At 37.3% G+C, this 19,420-nt stretch overlaps 3 protein-coding genes and 1 long non-coding RNA gene across 8 annotated transcripts in view; 2 read left to right on the top strand and 2 right to left on the bottom strand.

The window, feature by feature from the left end:
* The window catches only part of LOC111457561 (protein TPLATE-like), a 7,558-nt gene extending 4,779 nt beyond the window's left edge, over positions 1–2,779 (top strand). For both annotated transcript variants that reach the window (XM_023099839.1, XM_023099838.1), the window contains 3 exons: positions 396–518; positions 1,006–1,461; positions 2,104–2,779. In XM_023099839.1, coding sequence (XP_022955607.1) covers positions 396–518; positions 1,006–1,461; positions 2,104–2,625 — 1,101 coding nt within the window. In that variant the 3' untranslated portion in view covers positions 2,626–2,779. The remainder of the gene's footprint in view (positions 1–395; positions 519–1,005; positions 1,462–2,103) is intronic.
* LOC111457568 overlaps positions 1–13,775 on the bottom strand; it is a 19,394-nt gene extending 5,619 nt beyond the window's left edge. The window contains exons 1-2 of the long non-coding RNA XR_002712958.1: positions 13,765–13,775; positions 12,912–12,917 (exon numbers count right to left, since the gene is read on the bottom strand). This is a non-coding gene — a long non-coding RNA (uncharacterized LOC111457568). The remainder of the gene's footprint in view (positions 1–12,911; positions 12,918–13,764) is intronic.
* LOC111457563 (electron transfer flavoprotein-ubiquinone oxidoreductase, mitochondrial) lies at positions 3,649–12,905 on the top strand. Its single transcript, XM_023099843.1, has 18 exons — positions 3,649–4,252; positions 5,606–5,682; positions 6,017–6,123; positions 6,890–6,971; positions 7,050–7,158; positions 7,241–7,287; positions 7,395–7,469; positions 8,015–8,131; positions 8,659–8,727; positions 8,836–8,928; positions 9,293–9,395; positions 10,386–10,510; positions 10,599–10,648; positions 10,785–10,851; positions 10,993–11,072; positions 12,260–12,388; positions 12,482–12,548; positions 12,703–12,905. Exons 1-18 carry the CDS (start codon positions 3,829–3,831, stop codon positions 12,784–12,786), a joined length of 1,905 nt encoding a protein of 634 aa, XP_022955611.1. The 5' UTR covers positions 3,649–3,828; the 3' UTR covers positions 12,787–12,905.
* Positions 13,776–13,902: 127 nt separating the features above from the next.
* On the bottom strand, positions 13,903–18,799 carry LOC111457565 (probable transcription factor PosF21). 4 transcript variants are annotated; one of them, XM_023099847.1, is made up of 5 exons: positions 18,699–18,799; positions 17,318–18,128; positions 16,048–16,180; positions 15,842–15,926; positions 13,903–14,519 (listed from the first exon to the last, which is right to left on the bottom strand). In XM_023099847.1, the coding sequence occupies exons 2-5, from the start codon at positions 17,995–17,997 to the stop codon at positions 14,188–14,190; spliced, it is 1,230 nt and encodes a 409-aa protein (XP_022955615.1). In that variant the 5' UTR covers positions 17,998–18,128; positions 18,699–18,799; the 3' UTR covers positions 13,903–14,187. The 4 variants fall into 4 exon arrangements, with proteins under 4 accessions (XP_022955615.1, XP_022955617.1, XP_022955614.1 ...); XM_023099849.1 differs by lacking the exon at positions 18,699–18,799 and adding an exon at positions 18,626–18,668; XM_023099846.1 differs by lacking the exon at positions 18,699–18,799 and adding an exon at positions 18,508–18,619.
* Between the last annotated feature and the right edge of the window lie 621 nt (positions 18,800–19,420).

A 19,420-nucleotide genomic window follows, 5' to 3' on the forward strand; every position in this document is an offset into this window, starting at 1 on the left:
GGGGGGGGGGGGGGGGGGGGGGGGGGGGGGGGGGGGGGGGGGGGGGGGGGGGGGGGGGGGGGGGGGGGGGGGGGGGGGGGGGGGGGGGGGGGCGGGGCAGTGGAGAATATATATAGACTTGCTTAACTGAAGAAACTCAAAACCCATGAAAGCCAAGAAATGGCTATAAAAAGACTGGCTTAGCTGAGAGACTCAATACCCATTAAAGCCAAGAAAGAGCTATATATAAAGACTAGCTTAGCTGACGTAACTCAATTAAAATATCCCCAATTTCTACAATCAAGAATAAAGGAGTATCTGAAAAATGTTTTCATTCGCCATCTCTTTTCACTTTCTGTTGGATATTTATTTGGTTTTCTGGGTGTAAGTTTATTGAATCTATTGACATATTGCAGGTTCTAAATTTAACTGAGCTTGAACTGAATCGGGTGGACATTCGAGTCGGGTTGTCTGGATCATTGTATTTCATGGATGGATCTCCTCAAGCAGTGAGACAGCTGCGTAATCTTGTGTCACAGGTACCCATTTGTAATGTATCATTTTTTTTCTTTTGTTCTTTTTCTTCGTTTTTAGTGGTTGATATGAACTTTCAATTAGGTGACAGAAAAAGTATGCGAACTATTGATGGTCAGATTTCATTTTAAATTACTTTTAACTGTGATTGTTTAGGAGCCTATTTACATGTAGGCAACAATATAAAGCTTGAGTGGAGTTATCAGTTTAATTTGAGCGAAACTATTAACATTACCTATGAAATTTTGATCAAGAATGAGAATGTTTGAGTTAGCCGCAGCCTAGCATTAAGCTTGTGAAATTAATGAATGTGGCTCATCAATGAAAAGTTTGTTTCTTTGAAGAATATATTAATAGATGTAGCATTCAAGCAAGAGAGTAAGCTCTCATACGTTGCAGTACCACGTATTAATCTCCAATAAATTACTAGTTTGAAATGTTAGGCCTTTTTGTTAAAATTTTGAAAATCCCTTGTTCACTTGCCTTCTCCAGGACCCAGTACTGTGCAGTGTAACAGTCGGTGTCTCGCATTTCGAGAGATGTGCCCTTTGGGTTCAAGTCCTGTACTACCCCTTCTATGGAAGTGGTGGGGCTGGAGATTACGAAGGTGATTACACTGAAGAAGATTCTCATATTATCAGACAAAAGAGAAGCTTAAGGCCAGAGCTAGGAGAACCTGTGATTTTGAGGTGTCTTCCTTACAAAATCCCGCTGACCGAGCTTCTCTCGCCACATAAAATATCTCCTGTTGAGTTTTTCCGCCTATGGCCCAGCTTACCTGCAATTGTAGAGTATACTGGCACTTATATTTATGAGGGGACTGGCTTCAAGGCTACTGCTGCGCAGCAATATGGAGCATCTCCTTTTTTGAGTGGATTGAAATCGCTGTCCACCAAGCCTTTCCACAGTGTTTGCTCATATATTATTCGAACTTTGGCTGGGTTTCAGGTCTGTTCTATGCTCTTTTTTCTATGTTTGACTCCCTAACCTCCGTGAAAAACGGACAAAAAAAATCTATGACCATGCTCATGATAATATACTAAAATTGTCTGGAAAATATTACAATTCAAAACTATTTGTATTTGCATCCACAAGTACAAACATGTGGTTCAAGAAGGTATCAGCTATTATAAAACCATTGCAGTCGATTGGATGCAAACTTCAAAGTAAAAATACTTAGAGAATTCTCATGTTAGAATTGTGGCAGTGTGTCTGTGGTAAATACTTGGAGATTGGAACATCAGTTATGGCTAGCACAGTTAACCGACAACGACGATGTCTGTGGTAACCCGTGGCCTAACGGAAGTTGTGAGGGATAAATCAAGGAATTGATTAGAACGAGGAATTCAGAGAATAAGAAAGATACATAGGGATTGGAATTTTCTATTATCCCTGCTCTAGACATGCCCAGTTGCCATTTCTACTCTTGGTGGCCTTGCTTCTTAAGGTCTTTTTGAACTGGTATCAAGAAATAAGATGAATATTAATGTTGTACTCCTTGGAACCTGAAGCTAGTTCGTCAGCAGTTTTAATTAATAATTAGTGTTCTGTGCATCCATTACTAACATGTTCCCATTTGAATGCTTGTAGCTTTGTTTGGCTGCAAAAACATGGTATGGCGGGTTCGTGGGGATGATGATATTCGGAGCTAGTGAAGTAAGCAGAAATGTAGATCTCGGCGATGAGACAACAACCATGATATGCAAATTCGTCGTTCGAGCATCTGATGCATCAATTACGAAGGAAATCGAAGCCGATCCTCAAGGTTGGTTGGACGATATAACTGATGGAGGCGTTGAGTACATGCCTGAAGAGGAAGTTAAAGTGGCTGCTGCAGAGAGGCTGAAGATATCAATGGAACGGATAGCTTTGCTCAAGGCAGCCCAACCTCCATCAAAGACCCCAAAATCAGACGACGAAGAAGACGAAGACGAAGACGAGGAAGACGGTGAAGGAGAGAAAAAGAAGAAAGATGGTGAGGAAAAAAACGGTAAGGGACCGTCAACATTGTCGAAGTTAACTGCAGAAGAGGTTGAGCATCTTGCTCTTCAAGCTGCAGTCCTTCAGGAATGGCACATGTTGTGTAAAGATAGAGCGAACAAAGCTAGCTAAGTTGCCGTATTTTTGTGTTTCCAGTTTGACTGCGAGTGTTCATTTGTTAGCTTTGGTATTGTCAATTTTTTTGAGAGGCTATCAATGTGTTTTTAATGTGTATTTTATGGATGGTTTAGATTCTTTGATAAAGTTCACATTTTTTTTAATGTGATCTCCACTTCTACGAATACTTTTTCTTCCTTTTAATGATACTTTAATTGAACGGTAAACGTTATTGAAGTCGCCTTCTCCATCCTCCAACCAAAAAAGTCAGATGTTGAAAGGTAATCTCGGATCATTTTAGCTGCAGGGGAGGCTAAGATGAATGAAAGAAAGAAAAATGTATTCTTTTTCAATATAATTAGCTCATCATAATTAGATTAACCGACGAGTGATCTAGGCAGAAAATTCTCCACGGAAGGAATGAGGACATAGCAAATAAGATCCTAGCGTTAGAGCGGCCCCTTTTGAACCAAAGTGCCTTTACGGGGGAATTTGTTTGCTTCTATTTGGTATTTGGTTAGTAAAGCTTTGCTTACCTTGAACAGCTCTTCAATGAGAAGCCCTTCTTTATTGGGAAAGGTTTCCGATCAGCGGATACCCTGCACACAGGATTGTAGGCAGCAGTGGCCGACCAATAGATCTTTTGGGCCTTCGGATTCGGAAGTTATAGGTTGTTTGCTCGTGACTCGCTTATTGCTCTTATGGTAAGGCTATAGTAATTAGCTTCCGTAGCAGTCACTAAGGCCACGTGTAAATTAGAAAATGAGAATAAAATATACGTGAATTCTCATGAATGAGAATGAAATTTACAGTCTACTCTAAATTTATTAATCTCATCTACGTTCATAATTTATTTTCTTTTTTTTTTTAAATAACAATGAATCTCAATCCCATATTCGTAAATTTGATCCGGAATTAGAAAGAAAAAATCTTATGAACATGGTGATTAAGATGACAGTTATGAACACGATGATTCAGAACAATATCATTTATTTTTTTAATTCTAAGGATTGGATTGGATAGTTACGAACATCATGATTCATAGCTCTTGAGATAATTGAAGCTTATCCCGAATTAGAAAGAGAAAATTCCCCACACGTCTCTACTGCACAAAAGCCTTGGCATTCGGCATTCTGTTCTTCGTTCTCTGATGTCTAATTACACTTTCCATTTCAATTCTCAGAATTCTTCATTGATCCTTACAATTCCTCAATAATCATGCCTCACTTTCGCTCAATCTTCTCCAAATTTAAGTCTCCCAACAAATCCCTTTCTGCTTTTACATCGTCTTCTTCCCTTCATTACCTGCGCGCCAATGCCTCAACTTCTGGATCTCATTTCTCTTCTTTGATCTCCGATTTCGTTCAAAAACAACCAAATAACGCAAATCTCTCAAAATTTCCATCTGGGAATTGGCTGAAATACTTTAGTTTAAGAGGTTACAGCAGAGGCACGGTTCGGAGTTGCGTGGATTTGGTTAGGAGATTCAGTAGTGAGGCGGAACGAGAGTCTATAGAATATGATGTTGTTATCATTGGAGCCGGACCTGCTGGGCTATCGGCGGCGATTCGGTTGAAGCAAATGTGTCGAGAGAAGGGTGTTGATTTATCTGTTTGTGTAGTAGAGAAGGGCGCTGAAGTTGGTAAGCCGCTTGATCATACTCGGATGGATATTGATATGAAATGTGTGCAATTGTGTTTTGATTTGCGGTTTCTTGGATAATTGGCTTGTGTACTGTTGATTTGTTCTTTGGTCTCTATTTTTGGATCATACATAGTATATCAAATTGCTACAGAATCTGGGTTCATTTTGAACTTTGCGTTTTAGAATATACCAATGTGTTGGAGCTGTGTAACTTCTTGGACTTGAAAACATAGCTAGTTGAGTAGGGTCAAGTGTTGAGGAAGTGTTCTTGGGTTCGCCCTCTCTCAGCAATGCCAAGCATCGTGGCTAAGGATGAAGGTATGACAGGGGCTCAATTCAAGCTTCTTTTTGTAATCCTTTGAGTTCAATGAGGGAGAGGAAGGCTTTATAAAAGCGGCTTTTGCCATTATCAATCGCCTTAAGAAAAAGAGGAAGGTCAGTGTTTGGTTCTTTCTCCTTCACCATCAAACACCGTAAACAAGGCTTGGTCTTCAAAAATAGTTAGGCTAGGTGGATCAACACCTGGTTCTTTTCTACCCAGGGGATTTCTACCTAGGTTTCTTCTTCTTTTCTCTCCTATGAAGGAAAAGAGGTTCAGGTGAAGGGTAGGTTTTGGAGTTCAGTTCGTTCACTCGAATTAATTCATCTTTCATCCTATTCTTTAGATTTAGAATTCTAACAAAGAAGGAGAAAAGGCGAAGACAGAGTGAAAGAAGGGAGCACAGGAAAACGCCCTCCTTTTGTCATCCCTACAGCTTTCCAGATTTTGTATTGAATGCGAAGCTAGGACCTAAAAATCATCTTTGAGCCTATGACCCCTATTTGTTTGAATTAGGCTGGTAAAGAATGCCCACAAAATTCAGATAAGGAAATGCTTCCCCCAACTATTAAGGAAAAGGCTCGACGAAGGGACAAGTATGATCTTGATATGATTTTGTTGGATTGGATCCTTTTTGTAGCTGGTTGGGGCTCCTTCCACTTTCTTTCTGGGCTGTTCTTTTTGTAGCCATTTTAACCAGTTGAGTAGGATAAGATCGAGGGAATATCTGAAGGACAGTTGCACAGCCTAGGGATGAAATTGCATGGAGTTGTTGATGCAACAACGAAATACGTGAAGGGGATACATCTCATGAACTTGATGCACCTGATGATCATTGCAATGAAAAGTTCATTTGAATGTTATTAGCTCTGATTTATTTTTCTTTTATTCTCATGGGAAGCAGCATTGCATTTTCTTGGGCCCATTTTAAGTGTCTAGATCCTCTGTAGTCATGGAGATTTATGTTCCCCAATTTTTATGAATTCTTTTTCCTGTATAGATCCTTCTAACTCTTCTATTGTCTCTCAACAGGCGCTCATATCCTCTCTGGAAATGTTTTTGAACCCCGAGCATTGGATGAACTAATCCCCACATGGAAAGAAGATGAGGTTTATTTTATTTAATTAATTAATTTATTTGCTTTTCTTTCTCCTTTATAGAAATTCAGTCCTCCTAATGACAGATCGATCTTTTTTTTTTTTTTTTTTTTGAAATTATGTTTCCATACTAATAAAATAATTACTCTTGCATCTCTGAGATAGAAGGAACTCTTTGCTTCAGGAATTTCCAATAAGTGAATGTTAAAAACTTGCTTTTACTTAATTTTCTAATTTGTACGGGGAATTACAGATGATCCCGATTGACCATAGCATAACTAGAATAACTTCTAGCGATCATTTCTTTTTTATTCAAGATTTAATGTTTGTTGCCAATTATTTGCAGGCACCTATCAGTGTCCCTGTAACTTCTGATAAGTTTCAGTTTCTAACAAAAAATCGTGCCTTTTCACTTCCTTCCCCGTTTAATAATGAAGGAAACTTTGTGATAAGGTACTTACTAATCATGTTTTGAATCAAGCATTAGTGACCATGTATGAATTTATACGCTACAAATTCCTGGGGATTAGTTAAACGGCATGCAGATTAGTTTGCACCATTATGGTTAACTAAAAGAATAATTTTCATGTGGTTAGTAGCCTAAGGTACATCAATGAAATCTAAAGACTCTTCGCTCTCTCTTATAAACTAAAATAAAATAAAGATTCTTCATTCACATTGTATACATCTTTATGGATTTTTCAATGAAATATAAAGATTCTTCATTCACACTGCATACGTATTTATGCGGTTTCCCATAAGTTGGCTACACCAATTTAGCTGAAGAGACAGGAAAGTACGTCTTGTAGGGCATGTATCGAGCGTGGAAGGGGTACTATCTCTTCTTTTTCACTCGTTATTTTTTCATTAATCAAAGATGTTGGTATTGTATGGTTAGCATTGTTAGAATTTGATCGTTGCATTTTGCTTAGTACATTTCATTTTATAATTCCTAAATTATCAGAAGTCGAAATCTCCCCATGGAATTTAACCTTTCGTTTCCTTATTTGGATGTGGGGGAGGGAGTTTTTGCTTGTATTACACTTCTTCTTCGTATTGTTAAAATTTTTGCATGGCTTTCTTTTTTATTGAAAAAACTAAGAGGTGCACTACATTGTAGAGAAATACCCCATTTGCCAAAATCCATTATAGATTATTACTTTGTTTTTCTAATTCTTTTTATTGGGCTGCTTTAAGTGCATGCTTCCTTGTTTTGTAGTTTAAGTCAGTTAGTTCGCTGGATGGGAATGAAAGCTGAAGAGTTGGGGGTAGAAATATATCCAGGATTTGCTGCTAAAGAGGTATTCATTCAAGTCCTTTCTTCTCAATGCTTATCAGCTCTTAGATGATATTCTCAAATTACATGGTGGATTTTACAGGTATTATATGATACAACAGATACAGTTGTTGGCATTAGAACTAATGACATGGGAGTAGCAAAAGATGGCTCAAAGAAGGATAATTTTCAACTTGGTGTAGATTTGAGAGGTTATATCTCTCTCTCTTTTTAAGCTCTCTGTTTTAATGCTAACTTTAAACTAATGTGTAATGTCCTTTATCTTCTATGTAGGGCGCATAACGCTTCTGGCTGAGGGATGCCGAGGATCAATATCAGAGGTTTCATGAATAATATGCATCTGCTTGAGTTGGATATGATCAGACTTTCATTCTTCACCATCTAATGGAATCTTCTTCCTTTTCTGTTTTTCTGTGCAATGAAACAGAAATTAATTAAAAAATACAGTTTGAGGGAGAAAGTAAACGCCCAGCATCAGACGTATGCTTTGGGAATCAAAGAGGTACCCTTGAACATCAATCTCTCTTCCATTTGATAGTTGATCTGTGGATGTTTCAAAGTTTTAAATTCGTGAGAACTATTTTTCCATATATATATTTGAGCAGTGTTAAAAGTCAGATTTGGTACAGAGTGGAAATACAGGAACATTCTTATGAAAGCTATATAAGATTTTTGTTACCTGGCTTGATATAATATTTTTGTTATTGACCACAATGATAAACTTTGCATTGCAACCATGGGGTAACAAGTTTGGGGCTTGGCTCATCAGTTAGTTTTCTGTTGATATATAATTCTCTGGCCCGGACTTTAGTTGGTTATTCTCTAGCTCAGTACTGTTTCCGAGATAGATTTCTGGGAATGGAAAAGAGGAAAAATGAACTCAATTTTTCTTCTTGAACTTTAGCTGCTCTTGATAGGCGACTCAAAAGATGAATTAAAAATAATTACTTTGTTACGTTCCACATAGAAAAGAAAATTTTGGTTTCTTGTTTCACCAAGGAAAAATAGGAAATATTTACAATTAAATGAGTAATTGTACATACTCAGGTGTGGGAAATAGACGAGGACAAACATGATCCAGGAGCTGTGCTTCATACTTTGGGTTGGCCCTTGAATCATAAGACGTATGGAGGCTCGTTTTTGTACCACATGAAGGATAGACAGGTAATACATTGTTTTATATTTGTAGTATATTGTCTATATGACCCAAATGAGGGGGTTATTGTAATTTATTTCTGAGTGGTCTTGTTTAATGTTTCATTCTCCATAATAAGATATATTTTACATTGTAAATCTTCAATCAACCCAAAAGTTTAAGTTGATGGGTTTTAACACTCTTCCTCACACGTGGGATTAAAACTTGTACACTTATTTGAAGCCAAATTCTTGCAGTTAATTAAACTTAAGTTTCATCCCCAACCATCTCCGTTCATGTATATACTTTAAACCTTTTGCAGAAGGATTTTCATTGTATATTCTGCTAGAGAACTATTTATTGTGTCATCAAAATCCTGGTCATTTTTGCCCGTATCTTTCACTTCAATTTCTACTGAGCATACTGCAACCTTGTTTATCGGCACGTAGTTCCCTGATAGTTCCTTTGGTTTCAAAGCCGTTTTTATGCACAACTTCATGAGCAATATGCTATTTGTGTCTTTTTTCTCTAACTGAAGCTTCCCTTAAATTTACAGATTTCTATCGGCCTTGTAGTTGCTCTAAATTATCAGAATCCTTTCTTGAATCCTTATGAAGAATTTCAGGTAAAATATTCTTTTTGTATTATTTGCATTAGCATTCACCTCTCAAGAATCCCTATTGAGCCCATTAAAAATATTTATTTAGCCTGACATGATTTTTGTTTCTGTTAGAAATTAAAACATCATCCTGTCATCAAAGAACTTCTAGAAGGTGGGACAGTTGTGCAATATGGGGCTCGAACGTTAAATGAAGGCGGTCTTCAGGTGTGCAAACCTTTCTTTTCTGTAAAGTTTCACTCAATTGCGTTATACTTCGAGTTTTCAAGAAAATGTCATCGCTCTAAATTGAAGGGTCTTTGGAGTCGGGCAAATTTAAAATAAAAATCAACATGCCATCTAATGTTATTCATTTTTACTGTTTGCATCTTTGATATCTTATTGGCTAGTTAAGGTTAATGAAAAGAAGAATGGATATCCATAAACTGGTTGTTATTTGTTATCATTAAACTTAAATTGTAAGTAATTGCAGCAGATTCAGTTGTAAACTGTCTGAGAAGGATTTATGACTTTCATTTTCTGTAAATATCATTTACTATCAAATAGGAATATGATACAAGTTGAATTTCAGTCTGTTCCATATCCAGTTTTCCCGGGAGGAGCAATTATTGGATGTTCAGCTGGCTTTTTAAATGTACCAAAGATTAAGGGAACACACACTGCAATGAAGTCGGGTACTTCTCAAAATTCTTTGATTTGTAATTCATCTAACTCTTTAAGAATAGCAATTCATTCTATATCACTTCTGAGGAAGCTATCTTTTCTGTTTTTATTGAACTCATTTCTTTCTTTAGCCTAGTTCAAGACATCTCCATGACCGCGACTCTTGTTTCCTTCTGAATATTAGCTCCTCTCTTTACTTCTTCGGTTTCACAGTCTTAAAAACATCCTAAATATGTAAAATAAACAATCAAAGACTGATATCTTACCCCTTCTAGTGTTCTCAAGTGTAGCTCAAACTGGTTGCTTGCCTTACGCCTTCTGGATTGTAATTAAGACAAGCAAACTTTTACGTTTTTTGGTCCGAGTTCCCGGCAACATTATTTTGACTAATATAACATTTTCTACTAAATAAACTGAGGATTTGTTTGTGAGAACGTGTTGATAAATGTTTCAGTTTAGTTCTTTTATAAGTAATATCACTCTCTTTGTTCTGGTTTTGCCATTGTAAAGTCAGGTGATAGATAATACCGATGTCTTGAGGGCAAAAAAATTTACATTATAAGTATCTGTTCGTATTTTCTCTTCATGATTGCTGATAGTATAGCCGAACTTTTTCAGAAGAAGTATTTTAGACGTTCGGATTCTCTGTTTATCGTTTTTTTTTTTCATGTTTACCATAATTAGACCAAGATTCCTGTGGCAAACTTCCCATAGAAGTTGCTGTATAATCTTCTTTTCTTATCCGATATCCATAGTGCTGGACTTTATGCATCTCATGTGTTCTTTCTACATCGTACGTACACTTACTAAACTCTGTTTCCTTTAAGTTCAATGATGTAGTATCTTCTGGGACAAGTATCCATTTGCCCCCACCCCTTTGATGAATTGTTTTCAATGAATACAGTAATATCTGTACAATACTACATAATTCAATGTCTTCCGAAATACTTGCTTTTGGCACTCTTCATGGATATAATGTTCAAGTCCCTACTTTCTAACAGGAATGCTGGCAGCTGAGGCTGCATTTGACACTCTTCATGGAGGCTTGAAAATGGATGTGTACTGGGATAGTTTGCGAGGTTCCTGGATATGGGAAGAACTATATCGAGCTCGGAACTATCGACCTGTAGGCAGCTGTTCTTCTCTTCCCATTTTTTTTATAGATGGAGAGTAAAAAGTTTTCGCTAAAATGTGCTGTAATTTTGTTGTTGCAGGCATTCGAGCATGGTCTTATCCCGGGCTTGACCCTAAGTGCCCTGGAGCAGTACGTATTCGTCCTCACCTTCAGCTGTTTACTAGCACTTAATATAGTTATTTATGTGTGTGAAGACTATTCAGATCTCTTTATGTTCTTTCAGTTCAGTGACAATTTTAACACAATTTTTTTTTTCTGCCTGCAGCTATGTGCTTAAAGGAAGGTCCCCTCTCACACTAAAGCATGGGAAACCTGACCACCAAGCTACAGATGTGAGTATTTCTTATTTCAAAATCTTGCATCTTATTTGTCGGATTAAGAAACATAATAATAAAGCTACAGTTTCCAAGTAATAATAAAGATCAAAATTCTATTTTATTTTGAATCTCTGATCTTTGCTGTCATTTATGAAGGTTGCAAGTTCACATACTCCAATCGAATATCCAAAGCATGATAATCTTCTGTCATTCGATGTGCCGACCTCGCTACACAGGTAACTTCCTTTTTGTAGTTTCAGCTAAACAGGCAATTACCCGCTTCTCACTGATTGTATCTTGTGTGTGGTATAATCCCTAAACTGGTCTGAATAAAATGAACTGGTGCTTGATAAGTTTTTTCTTTTATTTGTATGGATTTACAAGAGTTCAATGCTCTACTCCTGGGATGCATTCTCTTCCTCCAAAAACTAAAATAAAATAAGAAAAACACAGAAGAGGAGGAAAAGTGAGAACTGGAAACTATAACTTAGTAGGGAGGACACATCACTATGCTAAGGTAAATGTTAGCTTTAGTTATTTAGTTCGGAAGAACTGACCGCATTCGGTGGATTGTTAGGCCTTTATGGTTTGATCGTTGGGAAGGGGGAGCCTACGCTGATGATTATTAGGGACTGGTTAACAGCTCAGGCAAATATTGTTCTTTTTGGGCTCTTCTCTTTTCGGACTTTCCTTCAAGGTTTTTCAAACGCGTATGCTACGGAGAGGTTTTCACACCCTTATAAAGAATGTTTTGTTCCCCTCTCTAACCGATGTGGGATCTCACAATCCACCCTCCTTCGAGGCCCAGCGTCTTCGTTGACACTCATTCCTCTCTCCAATCGATGTGAGATCTCATAATCCACCCCCCTTAAGGCCCCAGCGTCCTCGTTGGCTCACCGCCCAGTATCCACCCTCCTTCAGGGCTTAGTGGGCTTCCCCTTATAATTTTTAAAACGCGTATGCTAGGGAGAGGTTTCCACACCCTTGCAAAGAATGATTTGTTCTCCTCTCCAACCAATATGAGATCTCAAAGTTTAATTGTTTGGAAGGAGGAGCCTACACCCTGCGGATGATTATTAGGGACTGGTAGGCTCTTGTGGTTTAATTATTGGGAAGGGGGACCCTCCACCCCTGACCCCTAAGCTGTCTTTGGTTTTTTTGGAATACAATTCCCTTTTGATGTTTCTTTAAAAAAGAAAAGAAAAGAAAAAGAACTGACATGAGGTAAAGTTGAATGTTAATATTGTTGCTATCAGTTTTGTCTACTAGAGGCACTAAGTTTCCTTTACAATGATACTTGTTAATTGATGACCTGATCACTTTTTTCATGGTGAGAAAGCGTGGCATTTTTCTCTTTTTCTGATATTTATGCGGTCTTCCAGCCATTGATGAATGATTGAAAATGTGTATATGAATCATATAGGAGCAACACAAACCATGAACATGATCAGCCAGCCCACCTTCGCTTAAGGGACCCTAAGATTCCCGAGGAAGTAAATTTGAAAGAATACGCTGCACCCGAGTCAAGATATTGTCCCGCACGTGTATACGAGTAATACATATAAACGCCAACGCTCGTATCGTATACTTGAAAACTTTCATCTGATCATTGCTAATTGTGTGTATGCTTTGAGTGGTATCATAGGTACATACCTGATGAAAACAACCAGATGAAGTTGCAGATTAATGCTCAGAACTGTCTTCATTGCAAGGTAATGTCCACTGCATTTGACCTTTCATTTGAACTACTTGTTACAGTTTCTGGTGTTGAGTTCCTGCCTGCATTTTCCCTTTGGCTCATGCTGGCAGGAAGAATGTTGTATGGTTGTTGTCTCTTTGTTGAATCAATGATACTTTTTGTTTCAGGCTTGTGATATTAAAGACCCGAAACAGAACATCGAGTGGAGTGTCCCGGAGGGCGGTGGCGGTCCTGGCTACTCCGTCATGTAAAATGTATAGAATGGTGTGGAGATTGTTCGAGAATAAATGAGCTTCTGTTCCAAAACTTTTGCTCAAATCGAAGAACTTTCATCTTTACTAATAAACTAAATGATTCACTCACTTTTGAACTCTACTTCTATCTATACGATCTTCTTGACGAATGATTTCAAAATACAAGCTAAGTTCTAATAACGGTAAAAGTATAATATTTTTTTATAATATTTGAAAACTAAAAAAAATCTTTTAGGTTATTACGAAAAACTCTCCTATATATTTAAATCCGTTAATAAATTTAATAATACGTTGACTTTGCGTAACAAATTTTAATAAATGTTTGTACTAAATGTCTTAATTGAGATGAGATTTATTCAAATGATTGGGAAAAAATGGAAAACTATTAAAGCCTATTATTGAGATATGTTCCATGTAATTTATTTCAAGAAGTAAAAAATTAATTTTTTTAAGAACATATTCAAATAATATTACACACAAAAAAATAATAATAATAATTCGACAAGTCGACATTTTCATGTCTCCAGGTTTGATATCGACATATGTAATATAACAACATTTTCAGTGAATTATATCATAAAAGTAATAAAAATTATAAATTTTAATTTATTAAAAAAAATGTATATATATGGTAACTTTTCACAAATATCGGCCAACATCCAAATTTTATCTATATTTTCATAAAATAGGTAAAAAAAAAAAAGCAATTTTTTTTTTTTACTTTCGTTTGAACTTTAAAATTATTAAAAAAAAAAAATTAACAGAAAATTGAAATAGTTACTCAAAGGCTGGCAAACAAAATCTATATAGATAAAAGTATCTGTAAGCAAATAGTTACCCTGGTCCATTTTGACACATATCAAACATTTCGATTGTAATAGTTCAAGTACACCGCTAACAGATATTGTCTGTTTTCTTTTACGTATTGCCATCAGTCTTACGGTTTTAAAACGTCTGTTAGGAAGAGGTTTTCACACCCTTATAAGGAATGCTTAGTTCTCCTCTCCAACCAATGTGGAATCTCATGTCGATATATACTAGTTTGACACATATCCAACACTTGTTTGACATAGACTTATTGACTTTGAATTTCCGTTCTTTTTAGACAACTAATGACACGATAGGAACAACATCAGCAACTGTAATATCCACAAATTAATAACAAATCATCTACCACTTTGTTGTCTACAGATAAAGAACTTCAAAAAAGCAAATGAGCATATGATGCTTGAGGGGATGGGAACCGTGAGTTCAGAAAGCAAATGTATGGAATGTGCTACCTAAGTAATGAATGCAACTAAATTGACTTCTAAGAGTAACGTTCTCAGACAGTGAGCCATATCTTTTCTTTACAAACAAACTATTCTCGACGTAGTTGGTCATGAAAATCACCTTGTTTCAACAAGAGGTAGGAGGAGGCTTCGTGTCCGATGCAGCGTCTTTTGAGCTTTGAGGAGATATGGATCGTTTCATTCTGATGTCTCCAGCCTGCTGTTGCTGAAGCTGATGCAGCTGCTGGTACTGAAAATGCTGTTGCTGTTGGGATTGTATTTGAAGTTGCTGAAACTGCTGCGCAGTTAACAAAGTATGAACTGCTTGATTGTTTGAAGGATAGAATTGTTGGCCGCCTCCAAAGGAAGCAAAGTTTGTGATTGATCTACCGTTCGGCATTGCTTGGCCAGTCAAAACTTTCAAATACTGAATTTCTTCTTTCAGTGCTTCATTTAAAGCTGTCAAAAGAGACAAACTTTTATCAATTTGTGAGAAATCTGCCTCCCATATCTAACTTCCTCTCAGAGCTAAGTCAAGGAGAACTCGATTTCGATTTTTTTTTAATGATAAGTCAACGTTTCATTGATACAAATCGAAAAAAATACAAGGACATCTAAAAAAACAAAGCCCTAGAAGCGAAACTCTACCTAAAGGAAGGGGATCCAATCAAGTAAAATGTAAAGAGACTTTGCACCAACTAAGAAGCACATATACAGATACAAGGCATGGACACGGTGACATCTCGTTTTTTTAAATTTATGACACAGATACAACAAGGACACACTTAATAAGTGCTCGATGCATGCCTAATCAATGTTGGATCTACTTTGACTTTGTACAACTAGTGATCTATTGCACTAACAAGTGTCTGATACATGTCCAATAAGTGTATGGCACGTACTGAACACGCACATGTTAGAGACTCTATTGTTCATCCCCCTCCATAGACCCCACATCAAATAACATACCCCGATTTGCTACAAGAACCTAAAACGGAAAATGGCTAAGGAACTCAATTGTCACTAAAATCTATGTGAAGCTAACGAAAAGCCAAACATGGGAGGACTCCAGTTCATTAACTACTTAAATATAGAGTTAGCAGCACTAGTGTACCACTCCCATCTAATAAACTCCCAAATGAAACCCCAAGAAAAATGCTAACGTCAATAGAATCTCATCCTCGCACCATGCCTTTCACCCAATAAAGAAGTTGGCACCTTCCAACTTCAAGATGCCTTCCTTTCCTGGAAGCCTGTGAGATCCCATATCGGTTCGAGAGGGAAATGAATCATTCATTATAAGGGTGTGGAAATCTCTCCCTAGCAGACGTGTTTAAAAATCTTGAGGGAAAGTCCGAAAGGAAAAGCCCAAAGAGGACAATATCCGCTAACGGTGGGCTTGGACTGTTACAAAGTCTGTCAATCAATTTCCTACAACTATATCCATTCTAACTGCATTAAGTACCTGACTGCTATCCACATTCTTAAGGTGATACATGCAACCCAAGTATGGCTTCAGACCAACTCATTTATTTTCTCTCTCCCTCTCAACAAGACACATCATATCCTGTAATTGTTAAAGAGCTATGTACTAATGCATCATTTGATCAATTTTTCTTTGTATTCAACTCTAATGCATGGCCAATTGTGTCATTCCAGTACGAAGCCCTGATGGACCTTACACTGCAAAAGCTCCTACGGTGTTGTATAAAGGGAAGAGTAGGCAAATATAAATGCGGCAGACACCTAAAAAATGTAATAACAGAGAAGGAGGCTCTTACCATCTTGCAGGTGAACCTGCTGTTCCATTGTCTGCAATCGCAGCTTTAATTCACTGTTCTCGGCAGTGATACCATTTGCATCTCTCTGGTTGAAAGACAATTAAAAAAAATGATATCATTCCACAAGTGAAATGCAGATAAAATAGAACGTGGGACTCTAAATGATGTGAATATAGAATAAGCATAATAATAATAACACAATCAACCTGTAAGAGAGTCAACTGAGTAGACAAGGAAGTTGCCTCTGTTTGCAATGTTTGAACTTTCCTTTCAAGCTCAGCAATGTACCGCATCTTTCGTTCCTTTGACCGTGCAGCTGACTGTCTGTTCGCCCATATCCTATGCATTGGATAACAGAGAAAATTACAAACACAATAACTAAAAGACGTGAAAAAACAGATATGAACATCTTTCCAGTCTCAAACATGAAAAGATTGGAGGATACATGTTTTAGAATGGAGAGGAAGCATATTGAAAAACAAACTATCGGTCCTTGAGATAAGAGAGGAATGAAACATAATCCATAACCAATGCAGATAGATTTTCTAAGCTGAACCACTGCATGATACAAAAGATTGTGGTTACTTTTTTTTCAAGCAGAAAATCATCAAGGTCTTGATATCTTCTGAAGCACGATAACCGACAAAGTTAATTCCATTAAAAGTGAAATTATATGGAAATGCATAATCCCGTACATTTTTCATCATACAAGCAAAACTTTAGGATGCTCTGAAATGGGTGTTTAAGAAATCAAATCAAAAGTCCTCAAACCACACACATAACGAAACAAGTGGTAGGAATTGAAGGAACAAGGAGAAGCACACGACAGCAGATATGAGCAAACTTTCGTTTAATACAAAGTAATACTGTACAAATAAGGGGAGGCCCCAAGGTCTATCACTTGTTTTGGTAAAAGGGCATAATCTCACACACACACACACACACACACACAAAATGGCAAAGTAATAACCACATGGAAGAAATCATGAAACTAAAAAATAGTAGTTGTTAAGCCTAACCTAACCTGTTGTCAAACATCGACACAAAAATATTGTGGGATCCCACATCGGTTGGAGAGGAGAACGAAGCATTCTTTATAAGGGTGTGGAAATTTCTCCCTAGCAGACATGTTTTAAAAACCTTGTGGGGGAAGCCCGAAAGGAAAAGCCCAAAAAAGACAATATCTGCTAGCAGTGGCTTTAGGCCGTTACAAATATACATAGATATATATAGATATATATATATATTATTTGAATACCATCATACAGGTATCTCAAATTACATTAAAATATGAAAGTACGTTGCATTACATGCATAAATGAAAAGCAAAGATGATGCTGACTAGAAAATGGGCAAACATAGCAGAGCATGTAGAATCTGTTTTGAATACATCATAAAAGACTACGCCAAGAAAAGTTGACTGTCACTTTCTTTTCACGTCAAACAAAATGGAAAGGAGTTGTGAAGGAAATATACCTTTTTGCACGTTTGGGGTCAATCAACGCAAGCTCAGCAAGCTTAGCAGCTGACACGGCTTTCTTGGAGTCAGCTGCAGAGGCTTCTTCAGAACCCGTGACAAGCATCTCAGGTTTGATGTTTGTCAAGCCGTCCATGGACTGGCTATGCTGATGTCTAACTCTCGGCCTCTCCTTCAAACCAACAGCAATATCATCTGTAGAAGTAGCCGCTGCTTCTACAACGGAGGAAGATGAATCACCCACTTTAGTAGCAGAAGTACCAGTGGAGGAATTGAATTTATCCATGTCAAGGTACATGGACAACAAATCTTCCTCAGTATCATCGGAAAGAGAAGGCCCATCACCACCGCCAATGATACCAAGGTCACTATCGAAACAGATATCATCTGGGAGGGTCAGGATCTCTGAATGAGCACGTCTATGCCCAACATTTCGCCGCGGATTTTCAGGCATTCGACTAATATCATGGCTAAACCGATTGGAATCGGTGGACATTCCACGGCCAGATTGACCACCCCAATCGGAATTACCACTGGGAGCCAATGGAGGCAATGACAATGAAGACGAGGCTGCCTCAGATTTTCCATTGAAACTACTTTCAGCCGATGAAAACGCCGAGTAACGAGTTGATTCGTGCAGAAATCCTCCCCCACGGCATTGGGGCTTCTCGTTGTCCATCAGCTAAGAACACGCTTATAAAGCAACTAAATAAGAAGGAAACTCAAAGCGGCAGATTCTTCTTCCCTTCGAAGCAACAAGCAGATTGAATCAAACCTCGAAGAAACTCAAGCACATTACGGATCAAGTGACTGAAATCAACAGAACGAAGAAAAAGAGCAAATTAAAAAGAGCAGGAGAGTAGATTGCAAAAAACCAAACCAAAACCAGAGATCTGAATCATCAATGTATTGAAAATGGGTCAAGAAAACTAAAATCAACCAGAAGAACAGTGAAGAAGCTAACGATAAAAGGATTTATAACACAACACAGAAAAAGACATACAGAATGCAATCAAATTAAACTAGACAGAAATTTTTCATCAAACAAGCAAAACTCCACGACGTTCCGAAATGAGTGATGAAGGAATCAAATCAAAAGCCCTCAAAACAAACACACATTACGAATCAAGTGGTGTAAATCGAAGAACACAACAGCCAATGCGTAGAGGACAAGAAACAAAACAACAACCAGAAATCGAAATCGTCAATGCGTTCAAAATGGGTCGAAAAAACACGACAGTGAAGAAGCAGGCGAACGAAAATTGAGAGAGACGAGTTCGAGAGGAGCTGTAGAGAGGGAATCGAACCCGAATTCACGCAATCGACCCAAATAAATGTGAATGATTTCTATTTTTTCGTAATGAAATAAAATATTATTACCATTGCCCTGCTCTTCATTCCTTTCCTCCTTGGAAGAGCATCCTTCCGACAATTTTACTGAATTTTCGGGTAGGTTTGAAACAAATTTATATTGAACATTATATTCCCATATGATCTTGATTTTTCTATACTCGTCTGTGACATAAACCTTGAAATTAGTTCATATTATATGTTTATATGTGACGAAAATCTAAATTTGGCATTCGTGTGTCCCCACGTTCTCCTACAACATGGTCACCTTACTCATTATATCAATAGACCGACTCTAACATGTTTTGTTCTCATTCACATGTATTTTATAAAAAATTATAAGATGTCATTCAACCTACCATTGTTTCAAGCCAAGCATGTTTAATTTTCGAGTTCCTATAGTTAAGTCGCTCAAAATGATGAGGTACATTGTTAGTATAATTTTTTTTTTTTAAACGCTCTACCTTATGAATATTCATATTTTATCCTTTTTTTTTTTTTACGACAAAAATTGTTTTAAACCATAACAAAGAAAGAAGAGTAACGAGTAGGAGTACATGTGTCAAATCTCAAATATGCCTTAAATTTTAGGTAGGTTTTGGTTACGTCGATGTCCATTCAAATATGTCGAGTAGAGGTATTGACTCATACCCAACATTATAATTGCATCTAAAACACACCGGTAACTTTCAATTTTTTCTTAAATTGTTCTTAGCCATCTGGTCACTGTTCTTTTTTAATTGTTCTTAGTC

Source organism: Cucurbita moschata, unplaced genomic scaffold (genome assembly GCF_002738365.1).
Source record: "Cucurbita moschata cultivar Rifu unplaced genomic scaffold, Cmos_1.0 Cmo_Scf00020, whole genome shotgun sequence".
Lineage (NCBI taxonomy): Eukaryota > Viridiplantae > Streptophyta > Magnoliopsida > Cucurbitales > Cucurbitaceae > Cucurbita > Cucurbita moschata.

What these genes read in the sequence shown, in the direction of transcription:
- LOC111457563 (XM_023099843.1), top strand. Translation starts at nt 3,829, where the DNA reads ATGCCTCACTTTCGCTCAATCTTCTCCAAATTTAAGTCTCCCAACAAA. An exon ending in ACCCTAAGTGCCCTGGAGCA is followed by an intron (nt 10,649 to 10,784) that starts GTACGTATTCGT and finishes TTCTGCCTGCAG; the next exon opens with CTATGTGCTTAAAGGAAGGT. An exon ending in TGTCCCGCACGTGTATACGA is followed by an intron (nt 12,389 to 12,481) that starts GTAATACATATA and finishes GTGGTATCATAG; the next exon opens with GTACATACCTGATGAAAACA.
- LOC111457565 (XM_023099847.1), bottom strand. Translation starts at nt 17,997, where the DNA reads ATGGACAACGAGAAGCCCCAATGCCGTGGGGGAGGATTTCTGCACGAA. An exon ending in CTCAGTTGACTCTCTTACAG is followed by an intron (nt 15,927 to 16,047) that starts GTTGATTGTGTT and finishes TCTTTCAACCAG; the next exon opens with AGAGATGCAAATGGTATCAC. An exon ending in GCAGGTTCACCTGCAAGATG is followed by an intron (nt 14,520 to 15,841) that starts GTAAGAGCCTCC and finishes CTCTTTTGACAG; the next exon opens with CTTTAAATGAAGCACTGAAA.